At 44.2% G+C, this 11,773-nt stretch overlaps 1 protein-coding gene and 1 pseudogene across 3 annotated transcripts; both read right to left on the bottom strand.

The window, feature by feature from the left end:
* Nucleotides 1-1,022: 1,022 nt before the first annotated feature.
* Nucleotides 1,023-3,467, bottom strand: LOC147887522 (pentatricopeptide repeat-containing protein At4g13650 pseudogene; annotated as a pseudogene).
* A 4,547-nt stretch (nt 3,468-8,014) lies between these two features.
* LOC147887521 (elongation factor 2-like) lies at nt 8,015-11,194 on the bottom strand. Of its 3 annotated transcripts, none has more exons than XM_087394715.1 (4): nt 11,082-11,194; nt 11,017-11,051; nt 10,835-10,922; nt 8,015-10,715 (listed from the first exon to the last, which is right to left on the bottom strand). In XM_087394715.1, the coding sequence occupies exons 2-4, from the start codon at nt 11,017-11,019 to the stop codon at nt 8,275-8,277; spliced, it is 2,532 nt and encodes an 843-aa protein (XP_087250841.1). In that variant the 5' UTR covers nt 11,020-11,051; nt 11,082-11,194; the 3' UTR covers nt 8,015-8,274. The 3 variants fall into 3 exon arrangements, with proteins under 3 accessions (XP_087250841.1, XP_087250842.1, XP_087250840.1); XM_087394716.1 differs by having other exon boundaries at nt 8,015-8,118; nt 8,243-10,715; nt 11,017-11,174; XM_087394714.1 differs by having other exon boundaries at nt 11,017-11,174.
* Nucleotides 11,195-11,773: the final 579 nt, after the last annotated feature.

Below are 11,773 nucleotides of genomic sequence, written 5' to 3'. Positions count from 1 at the left end.
ACTGAACAAAATAATGAGAAAATGAGAAACCTAAAAAATACCAAACTTACTAAAAAAAGATACGCTTATGTTCTCATCAATACCCAAGCATAAGCTGCCACCTCTGTTTCAAAAGATTCTGGAATCCCAGAATAAGATTGTAACATGTGTAAGCTAGTGTGGTTGGAAAGAATACATCAAAGTGCAAATTTAGAGTCTAATGAGAGGCAAATGGAAGACCTCTCTTTTAAATGAGGCCTGCATGCAGGGGCTAAAAAATTTGTGGGGTTGCTTGCATTTGGAGGTGGTTGGTTGCTTGCATTTGGAGGGCTAAGGTTGCTTCTTCTGGGCTCTTGTCAAACCATTTTTCTATGAGAAGCAACTAAAGAACTTGACACCTTTATGAAAGGTCCAGCTGGCACTTTCCTAATGAATTTGTCAACAATAGTCTCTATGTGAGCATGCTCCCTCTTTAAAATGATGGAAGAGATGAGCATTTCTCAGGCCCAACAACATTGGAGATGAACTGGGCAGCATGGGGGGCAGTCTTTACATCCTCCACAGAGTTCTTGATGATGTGAAGCAGAGTCCCGTAGAACTGCTAATTGAGCAGCTTCCTCTGCCTACCCAATCAGCATATATTTGATCCATTTGTGGTCTTTTAATAAAATGTACTACTCGGTCATTCACCTCAATTGAGCTGCAGCCTGGCACTTTCTTGACACACCCCTCTATGGTGCTATTCTCACGCTTCTCTGCATCATCGCCACTTGCCAGCTGTAGCATGTATGTTTGATAGTACCAAATATGGTGCAGCTAGGAGGGATCCAACCCAAGAGTGCTTTTCCAGGCTATGTCGAACCATTTTTCTATTGAGAAGCCACTGAACAACTTGACATATTTTTAAAAGGTCCAGGTCTCCACATGAGCATGTTCCACCTTTAAAATGATGCAAGTGATGAGCTTTTTCAGGCCCAGGCATGAACGCAGTCACTATACATCATGCAGGACTAAATTAATGTCAGGTAGCTGCCTCCACCTACCTAATCCAACTCAGCATACATTTGATCTATTTGAGTTCTTAATACAAATGTAGGTACTTGGTCATTCACCTCAATTGAGCTGAAGCCTGGCACTTCCTTCACACCCCCCTCTATAAATACTATTCTCATCTTCTCTGCATCATCCCACTTGCCAGCTGCAGCATATATGTTTGATAGCACCACATATGCTGCAGCATTGGAGGGATCCAACTCAAGCAAATGTTCTACAGCACGTTTGCCATGGTCTATATCATTATGAATTCTGCAAGCACCAAGAAAGGCCATCCACATCACTGTGGTAGGTTTAAATGGCATCCTGCTAATGAATTCCTCTGCTTTATCCAGCAGACCCACCCGCCCATGGAGGTCAACCATGCACATGTAATGCTCTAATGCTGGAGTGATGCCATGTTCTTTACTCATAGAATCAAAATATGCAAGGCCTTCATCTATCAAGCCAGCATGACTGCAAGCGGAAAGAACACTAACAAGTGTGATCTCATCCGGCCTTACCTCCTGTTCCAATCGTTGAAAGAGTTGAACAGCTTGCTTGCCTAGCCCATGCTGAGCATAAGCTGCTACCATTGCACTCCATAAAACCAAACCCCGTTCAGGCATTTTATTAAACATATAATGTGCATCGTGAAGACTCCCACATTTGTTATACATATTCACCAAGGCACTGCCAACACAACCATCTGACTCAACTCCACTCTCAATGATGTGGGCATGGGCCACTTTCCCCAGCTCTACTGCAGCAAACTTGCCACAAACATCAAGGATGCTGATGAAAGTTATATTGTCTGGCTTCACACCTTCCTGATGCATTTGTTGAAAGAGTTGGAAGGCCTCTTTAGCTCGTCCATGCTGAGCATATGCAGAGAATATTGCAGTCCATGAGACAACATTTCGTTGATCCATCATAGCAAACATTTGATGTGCATCTTCCAGACTTCCACATTTGCTATACATATTTACAAGGGCATTCCCCATTGCAATTTCTGACTCCATTCCATTCTCAGATATGAGAGAATGGATCCACTTACCCTCTGCTAGAGCTGCTGGGCTGGCACATGCATCAAGGGTACTAAGAAAAGTAACCCTGTTTGGCTTCAAGCCTTCCTCCTGCAGTTGTCGAAAGTGCTGAAAAGCATCCTTTCCACATCCATGCTGAGCGTACACTGCAATCATGGCAGTCCAAGTAATGATGTTTCGTTTGGTCATTTTGATGAACACTGCCTTGGCATCCTCCACTGTACCACATTTTCCATACATGCTGATAAGGGCAGTTCCCACAACTACATCTGTCTCGAGTCCCAAGTCAATTATATGGCCATGGATCACCTTACCTGCTGCCAGGGCTGCAGAGCAGACACAAGCTTCAAGGATCCCAACAAAGGTGATTCTGTCCGGCTTCATGCCTTCTTTCTGCATTTCACGAAACAATTGGAGGGCTTTTTGGGAAAGACAATGCATAGCGTACACTGAGATCATTGCAGTCCACGTGATCACATTCCGCTGAGTCATCTTAACAAAAACGGTCCCTGCATCCTCCAGACTTCCACACTTACCATACATATTTACAAGGGCTGTCCCCACGACAACATGTGATTCGAGTCCACTTTTAATAATGTCAGCATGAATCATCTTACCCGCTGCCAGGTCAGGGGGACCAAGACATCCTCGGAGAACATTTACAAAGGTTACGTTATCTGCCTGTATACCATCTCGTCGCATGTTTAGAAATGTTTCGAATGCCTCGTCGGCTTGCCCCTGTTGGTTGAATGCTGCAATCATAGTATTCCACGAGACTACGTTCCGAGTAGTCATCAAGTCAAACACCCTTTGAGCATCATCCAACCTTCCACATAGACTATACATACTGATGAGGCAATTTCCCACGATCACATCCGAGTCAATTTGGCGGTTAATGATGAAAGCATGGATGGATTTTCCCTCCGATAGAACTGCGGGATTGTCGCATGAATTGAGGATCGTGATAAAGGTAATCTTATCGGGTTGTAGGCCTGCGTGACACATCCTTTCAAAAAGAAGCAGTGCTTCCTCGTTTTGACCATGCTGTTTATACGTTGCAATCATGGTTGTCCAGGATATAACGTCTTGTTTGGACATATTTCTAAACAGCCCAAGTGCGTCATGTACACTCCCGCATTTGCCATACATGTGTATCAAAGCATTGCCCACAGCAATTTCTGACTCAAGACCCATCTCAGCAATGCGAGCGTGAACGAATTCGCCCGCTGCCAAATCCATTGTGTGAGCACAAGCCTTGAGAAGACTGAGAAATGTGATCTTGTCGGGTTCAATACCAGCTCGACGCATTTTCCAATGGCTTTCAACAGCCTCCCTGCAACGCCCATTTTTGACATATGCTGCTATCATCCTATTCCACAGAACCAAATCTCCCGAAGGTAAGGGAGGCATGTCTTCATAGCTCACGTAACCGAAGGTAAGGGAGGGATATCTTCATAGCCTTTGGATCCAAAGTCTGCTTGATCAAACCGTGCTTCATGATCTCTATACTAGGAACTACATACTATCTCATAAGGCAATTTGTGAGAATCATCATAAAGCAATCTGTGCTTGATTCTCAGGCTCTTTACACACTAAGAGGGGCCCATCGCTTTGCAGCTGAATCCGGGCGTTTTGAACTTATTCTTACTCACACCGCTCATGACCAAACCTTCCACTCGGACTCCACGTCGTGCCCCCTTTCGTGGTCAGCCAAGCTTGGTTGCCCAACGATGGGCACCCTTCAATCTACCAATCACATGTGTGTGTGTTGAGGCTCCCACAAATTACAAAACTATAGTTGGTTAAGTGGACACTCAATTTTTAAAAACCCACGATGGGCGTAATGGGGTGCACCCATTCACGACTCTTTTTGGGCGCCCACATGTTGGGTTGTACTTGGGCAACCTTTGGCTATTTGTAAACATCCACAAGAGTATTAATTTCATTAATTTTCCATAATCATCAAATAGCACACAATCGTTCATTGATCATGAGCTGGGACTTATGATCATAAACATAGGTGCAAGTAGGTATGCCATTGCGAAGCACTGGTAGCTCAAGCAGTTGAGGCACTAGCCCACATGATCAGCCGACCGCATTTGATCCCCCTCAACGAAGAAAACCTTTGCTTATCAACATAGGCCACGAGCAACATGCCCCTCATAGTTGGCCATGTGAGTGCATGGGGGAGGGCAGCAAGGAAAACAATGGTTGAAGATGCAGTGTGCCCCTCATAGTTGGCCACGGTTAAGATATAGGATGAGGTGTGTTGTCCAAACCCCAACCCTCATACACTTGCAAAGGGGCCACTTAGCAAGCAAACTAGCCTACTAGCCACTAAGCATGCATAGCCTAATCTTACTAAGCCCCAGCTCTATTTCATACTAGTCCTCCTTCCATACAAACACTTTGATATCCATTTTAACCCAATGACTCCACCCACTAAGGTCTCCCTTGACCCGTAAGTGAGTTCCTAGCTAACTTGGGTTCACTAAGAATATAACATGCTTCCTTCCTTTACACATTTAAGTTCCAAAAAATAAAGCCAAGAGAAGCTTTTCTTCACGTTAACAACTCTCTTCCAAGTTGAATTTCCACTTAGTATAACACTCTAATAATCTTGTTTTTGAGTTGTCAATGTCTATTGTCTAGAATCTTTTCAGGTATTGTGAACATAGGTCAAATCTTTAACTAATTCAATTCTCTAGGAGATACAAGATTGGCTTCATCTCCAAGTAACTTCATGAACCTTACCAAGACAAAAATAAGCTCTTGGAAATCTCATCACCTCGCTCTCCTCCCATATTCTACATTGCATTCATTGGCTTGTACAAAGTTGTGGTAAACCCTTACCCAAAAATTAGAGTTGTCAACCATTGCGACAATCACAATGCACACTCTCTCCCTCACTTTCATCCTCTCATGATTCAATTTTGGTCCACCTTACCCCAACATGCTAGATGCAGGAGCTATGGACCGCAATGTTTTATGAATGAAGAGCGCTTGCAACTCTCGCAAACCTTTTGTAAGTAGGAAATTCGCGAGAAACTAAGAAATGTTACAATCGATAATGATATAGTATCACCGATATAATCATTTATCAATGGTATTTATACTAGTAGTAGTTCAAAAGCTCGCTTGTATCTAGCTTATCTTTACAAATATTCCTATTATTACCGTTGAGAATATTGAAATTATTAGCATAATATTTGTTCGATTTATAGGTTTTTTTGGGGCTACCAACATCTTGATGTTATTCACAAGATATTTTGGACCAAAAATGATGTTTGTGAAAGAATTATTAATGCAAACATGAAAACGTTAATGGAATCACTGGGTACATGAGCTATGGTGGCTGGAAGCTATAGTGGAAGAGATGTGGCCATCAATGTTCCTAGGTATAGTGGGCTTACTTCTCCTATTCCTAGATTTACTTTGACCGTAGTTTCTCCATTCTAGATGGTGATCTTATTTGTGTCCCAATCATGGAGTATTGATGCCTCTCTTAGCCATGGTGTTCCCAATAGTATTTGGTATGTTGTTGATCCTTTAGAAAGATCTAGTATGTGAGTTATATAGTTAACGTAACTCGAGCTATTTAGTTCTTAGGATTGGGGACACGCATTAGGCAAGTGTTTTGTTCAAGGGCATATATCATTTCTTCTTTTAGATTTGCATCCATAGCTCCCATCCGATCTTCAAAGAAGTAGAAAGCTAAGAAGAGTATGAAGTCTCAATACCGCCATCATCTTTTGGTGGAGACAGTAGGTACATTTGGCCTTGGATTTCTTTTACCGTACTACATGACCTTGGGCATCATTTGATTGTTTTTGCCTGGTGTAAGCAATCCTTTGAAGGTTTTGCACTATGAAGGGAAGAACACCTTTGGAAGAAATCGCCTTATATATGCATTCGTTGAAGATTTACACTATGAAGAAGGATGCCAGGAAGAACTCCCTTGAAAGAAATCATAACACGCCTTCAATAATTGGAAGAAGAGGAAGGATGGGGAGAGAGAGAGAGAGAGAGAGAGAGAGAGAGAGAGAGAGGCTAAGGAGTGAAGAAATTATACACAAATGTAGAAACCATTAAAGGCTGTCATTCATTAATTCATCATCAACACTACATGAGACAAGTGAAGTACGAGCCTTATATAGGCTATACACACACACTAGCACCAAGTGCATACGGGATAAGTCCCTTAGCGACACGTGGCACTCACACATAAACTAGTATCAGATCTCACAGTACTACACATCACATCTCACACACTCTTTGGCTATGATATCTCCAACACCCCCATTTAGAAAGCAGAGTGTGAGACCCAACACGCAAAGAGTAGACCGATTCCCCCTCCACCACAATACTGCAAAGAGCAAGTCCAACTATCCAACACCTAGTGACTTCTCAGCGAGCTTGTGACCGGCAAGGGCAAACCATCACTCGTCAACCCCCCTTACTCTAAACTAGGTGGTCAATATCATCACACAAAAATAAAAGACAATACATTCATTTTTTGGGGACAACCTCTATTGACTCCAAATACATTCAATTTAGAGGGACAACTCAAGGCTGCGAACCTTTATTGACTCAACACAAAAACACATAGCATATGGGACCTAGAAAGCCCAATCTATATCATAGAGGTCCTCAAGAGAGAGGCTCTGAGCCTCAACTGTGGCTGCATGTATCTCCTCAGGAACAATATTCTTGCTGGTCTTCCATTTACTTGTGGAAGCAAATGCTTGATCACCAAGAGAGGCAAGAGTGGCTTCCTTATAACAACGGTCCTTCTCCATAAGTAGTGCCACCATATCTGGTAATGGCAAGGCATAGAACTTCAAGAGTTCACTCAAAGTGAGATCCTATGCATACTTTTCATAAGGACAACCATCTTATATTCATCGTCAGGTGAACTTTTAAAAACTCAAGTTGTTGAACAAGAGATTGAAACTTCACAATCACTCCCTTCCATTTTCATATCATAGATCTTGAGATTCAAAAAGACTTTGGAGTAGGCGATTTTATTACCAAACAATGTCTTAAGGTGATCCCCAATCTCAACTGTTGACTTGGAAGTCCACATGATGGACGAAAGAGTTGACCGAGCAAAGACCAATGAGGGCAATGGCCTTTTGCATTCTACCGCTTCCAAAGCTTGCATTGTTGCTAATCAAGTAACTCAACTTTGTCATCCTCAACATCATCCCAAACTCCTTCAAGCATGAGCAACTGCATCTTGGTTTACTATGTGGGAAAACAATTCCCGTGCAGGCGCTTGTACAAACAAGGTACCAACCAACAGATAATAGGTGCCTAGAGCAATCGAAACAGCTCAAGAATGACACTATTGAAGGCAGTTATGGAGGCAGTAAGCTATGGAGAGGGAGGCAGCTGTGCAGAAACCCTAGCCGGGTAGGAGAGTTGAAAGGGGGCACTGATTAGGGCAAGGCTGACCTGCTCTAATACCATGTTAGAAATATGGTGAGAGAGAGAGAGAGAGAGAGAGAGAGGGGGGGGGGGGAGGGGCTAGAGATTTTTTTTTAAAAATGATACTCATGTAGAAACCATGAAAAACTCTTTCATTCGTATCATCACTAAATGAGACAAGTGAAGTACAAGTCTTAAATAGGCTACGCACTCGCATACTAGCACCAAGTGCATGAGTCCCATAGTGCCACGTGGCACTCACATGACACACACTAGTACTAGATCTCCTTGTACTACACATCTCACACACACACTTTGGCTATGATATTTCCAACACTGAAGGCAGCTTCTTTATGTATTTCTTCCTTTTTTTTCTCTCTTAATATAAATTTTTGACACTTTCCACCCCAAAAAAAAAGTAACGTCATTACTGATTAACATATAGAAGTTTATTGCTCCATCCTCCTAATCAGTAAAAACCAGATACCCCATATAATGTCTGCCCAAATCATACAAAAAAAGTCACATAAAGAAAGCACAGATTTAAGCGCAATGGATTAAGAAATACAACATGTAGTCTTTTATAATCAGAGAGCTCCACCTCTGTTTACGGATAGACCTAGACAATCATCTCTTCCAACTTGGAAAACTTAAGCCTGCCAAAATGCAAGCAAAGAAATACAATATGTAGTCTTTTATAATCAAAGAGCTCCACTTCTGTTCACGGATGAACCTAAACACTCATCTCTTCAAACTAGGAAAATTTAAGCCTGCCGCAATGCTGACTTTACAGCTTGTCCTCGTATTCAGAGAGAGGTGTGATCTGGTCCTTCAGCCCCTTCCTCTTGCGGATTTCAGTTACAAGCTGTGCAGCCTGTGAAGAAGGGTCCAAGGGATCACTGTTCATCATCTCCCAATGGTCAAACACACATTGGGGGAAGGCCTGTCCGGAAGTAGCAGCTCGCAGAGTACCTGAAAAACCAAATGACTCAATGACAGGAAGATAAGCCTTAATATTATAAAGAGGGGTACCAGGCCTCTGGACTTCTTCAAACACATGCCCTCGCTTCTGATTCAATACTCCATAAATGCCACCCAAAGCTTGCTCAGGAGCTTGAATCTCCACAAGGTAAACAGGCTCCAGCAGCCTAGGCTTTGCAGTAAGCTGAGAAGCATACATCACTCTACGTGCCGTTGGAATGACCTGCCCACCGCCCCTGTGAATTGCATCAGCATGCAGGACCACATCACAGACTTCAAAAGCTATGCCTCTCATGTTTTCTTCTGCAAGAGCCCCTTCCTTTGTAGCCCACTGGAAGGCAGCAACCACAGAGTCCTTAATTTCATTCAGATACTGCACTCCCTTACACATGTCCACCACCATGTTTGGTCCTGTAGTTTCTGGGCCAAAACACCAGATCTTCTTCGCCAAGTCTTTGTCCCAACCAAACTCCTCCGAAAGAATCTTACTGCGAGCCTTGGGATCATCTCGAGGACCAATACGTCCTTCATCAATGGCCTCAGCAAGCCCTTCCTCCAAAGGCCTTGCCTCAAAATAAAGGCGGTTGTGCTTGTTTGGTGACTTGCTCATAACAGTACGGATAGACTTCTCAAGGACAGTTTCCCTAAATGACACAACAGGATCAGAGACAACAATTTCGGCACCACCCATAAAATCATCCTGCAAGTCTTTCAGGCAAATCTCCAAGTGTAGTTCACCAGCACCTGCAATAATATGCTCCCCAGACTCTTCAATGGTACAGACAACCATAGGATCTGACTTGGCTAATCGTTTCAGGCCCTCCACTAGTTTGGGAAGGTCAGATGCGGTCTTGCATTGTACAGCAACACGTACAACAGGTGAAACTGAAAACTTCATGGCCCTAATGGGATGGGCATCCACTTCCTTTTCATTTGTGAGCGTGGCATTTTTGGTGATGTACTGATCGAGACCAACCATGGCTACTGTGTTCCCACAGGGCACATCCTCAACAGACTCCTGTCTTCTGCCCATCCAGATGACAGTCCTCTGAACACTCTTTGTGTAGAGATCTTTCTTTTGGCCAGGCACATAGTTAGGTCCCATGATCCTAACCTTGAGTCCAGTTGAAACACGGCCAGCAAAGACGCGTCCAAAGGCAAAGAAACGGCCTTTATCTGGAGCTGGGATCATCTTAGAAACATAAAGCATGAGGGGTCCATCTGGGTCACAATTTCTGATGGCATTGGCATACTGGTCGTCCAATGGTCCTTCATACAAGTTTTCAACACGGTACCTTTGAGCCCTTGCAGGAGACGGAAGGTGAAACACCATCATCTCCAGCAAGGCATCACTGGCTGGGAGCCAGGTCTGCATGACACGCTTCATCAGAGCTTTACCCCTCAATTCTTTCTCATCACCTTTCAAAGAGGCGCCAAGTTTCTGGAGCATGGGCCACAGCTTATCCTTCTGATCATTCATGCAAGTGTTGATGATTTGCTTGATAGGATTGTAGATAAATTGCACAAAGCCACGCTGGCAGGTGGGTGAGCCAGTATTCTTAGTAGTCCACTTCTTCGTGGCAGGATCAAAATAGTTCTCGCCCCACAGCCTCTCCATCATCTTAGACTCAGAAACACCAAACTTAGCAGCGTACATCTTAGCAAAGTTGGTGAGTGTGAAGGCCCATCCGTGCAACCCTGCAGAAAATGCAACCGTCCCCTTCTCAGGATAGACTTGCACGTCACCCAGAAGTGGATCTTCGTACGTAGCCATGATGACGTTTGCATTCTCAATCACCTTTTGGAAAGTCTGATAGGCCTCTTCCCCTTCCACCTGAAGCTCAAGGAAACAACGATCCATCTTGTTTACGGTAAGTACAGGCCTGATCCTCTCTCCAAGGGCCTGGCGGAGAACAGTTTCCGTTTGTACGCACACTCCTTCAACACAATCAACCACAACTAAGGCACCGTCTGTGATACGCAGTGCAGCAGTGACCTCGGAGGAAAAATCCACATGTCCAGGAGAATCAATAAGATTAATCAAATAGTCGTTCCCATCCCTCTCGCCCGTGAAAGCCTTCAAGGAGGCATCCGACATCTCATAATACAAAGAGATACCGGTGGACTTTATAGTAATGCCTCGTTCAGCTTCGTCTGCCCGAGTATCTGTAAGGCGAACATCCCCTGCAACCTCTTGAGCAATAATGCCGGCCGCGGCCACCAAAGAGTCTGTCAGGGTGGATTTGCCTAGAAAGAGTTGCAACCACGTTAGTCGGAATCCAGCGCTTATTTCAGGTCCTGAAAGCAGATCCGCTTGAGGAAAACGACTTGGAAAACGAAAAAACGAATAACGAGAAAAGACGCACCGTGATCGACGTGGGCTATGACGGACATGTTGCGGATGTTATGTTTCTTGTCCATGATCCTGCGGAGCTCTTCGGTAGTAAACTTCACCTGCGGGGACGAGCAGATCGGAGAAGGTATGAGATTTCAAAGCAACCAAAGGGCAGAAGAACCACGGAAGACAGGATGTAAAGGGAAAACTCACCATTTTCGCTGGTTAGGGATGACAGCCGAGCTCTAAGAGGGAGGCAATCTGTCGATAAGGTTACTGAAAGCTAGAAATCCTGAGATCGAGCTAAGAAAGCAGGAGGAAGAAGAAGCTTGGAGAGAAAGAGAGACGGCGCGCCGCCTCACAACCTAAGGAAATTAGGGTAGCCAAAGTATATAGGGATGCGTATGGTACACGCTATCTTTCTTTTTTTCTTCTTTTTTGGGTTGGCCTTGACTGTTTCATGTTTAGCCACATCATCGACACAAAATCCTATTAATGAAAGTGCCTCCTATGCCTCAATTACTTAATTAGGGCCCCAAATTGAATTTGTGTCCCTATTAATAATTTGCGGATTAACCTAAGTTTAGATTTTCATTAATTAACCTCCTATTCCTTAATTAGTGCTCGTGTTTGCGCTCCCTCTCTCTCTCTCTGTCTCTCTCTCTCTGCTCCCCCTCTGCTGCCTCCGCTCAAGCCCTCCCCTCTCCGCCTCTACCCTCCTCTCAGCCCTCCCTTTCCCTTTCCCTTTCCCTCCACTCAACCCTCCCCTCTTCCTCCTCCCTCTCTCCCCTCCCTCCGCCCAGCCCTCCTCTTCCTCCCTCTCAACCCTCACCTCTCCCTCAGTCTCCCTCTCCTTGCCTTGGGTCTCTCTCACTCCCCTAGAAGCTTCTCGAACAACTCTCTCGATTAATGACTTAATGCTTAATTTTTTGGGTGCACAGAGCTTAGCTTAATAGGCCATCGCGCTCCC

Source organism: Dipteris shenzhenensis, chromosome 23 (assembly GCF_047967505.1).
Source record: "Dipteris shenzhenensis isolate YYH24624 ecotype China chromosome 23, Dip_SZ_1.0, whole genome shotgun sequence".
Taxonomy (NCBI): domain Eukaryota; kingdom Viridiplantae; phylum Streptophyta; class Polypodiopsida; order Gleicheniales; family Dipteridaceae; genus Dipteris; species Dipteris shenzhenensis.
Note: the sequence above shows the minus strand (reverse complement) of the source record. Positions and strands in the feature narration are given on the sequence as shown.

Bases quoted from the DNA above. Each gene is read 5' to 3' on its own strand.
- LOC147887521 (XM_087394715.1), bottom strand. The intron at 10,716-10,834 runs GTGCGTCTTTTC...AACTCTTTCTAG, and splicing joins CATAGCCCACGTCGATCACG to GCAAATCCACCCTGACAGAC.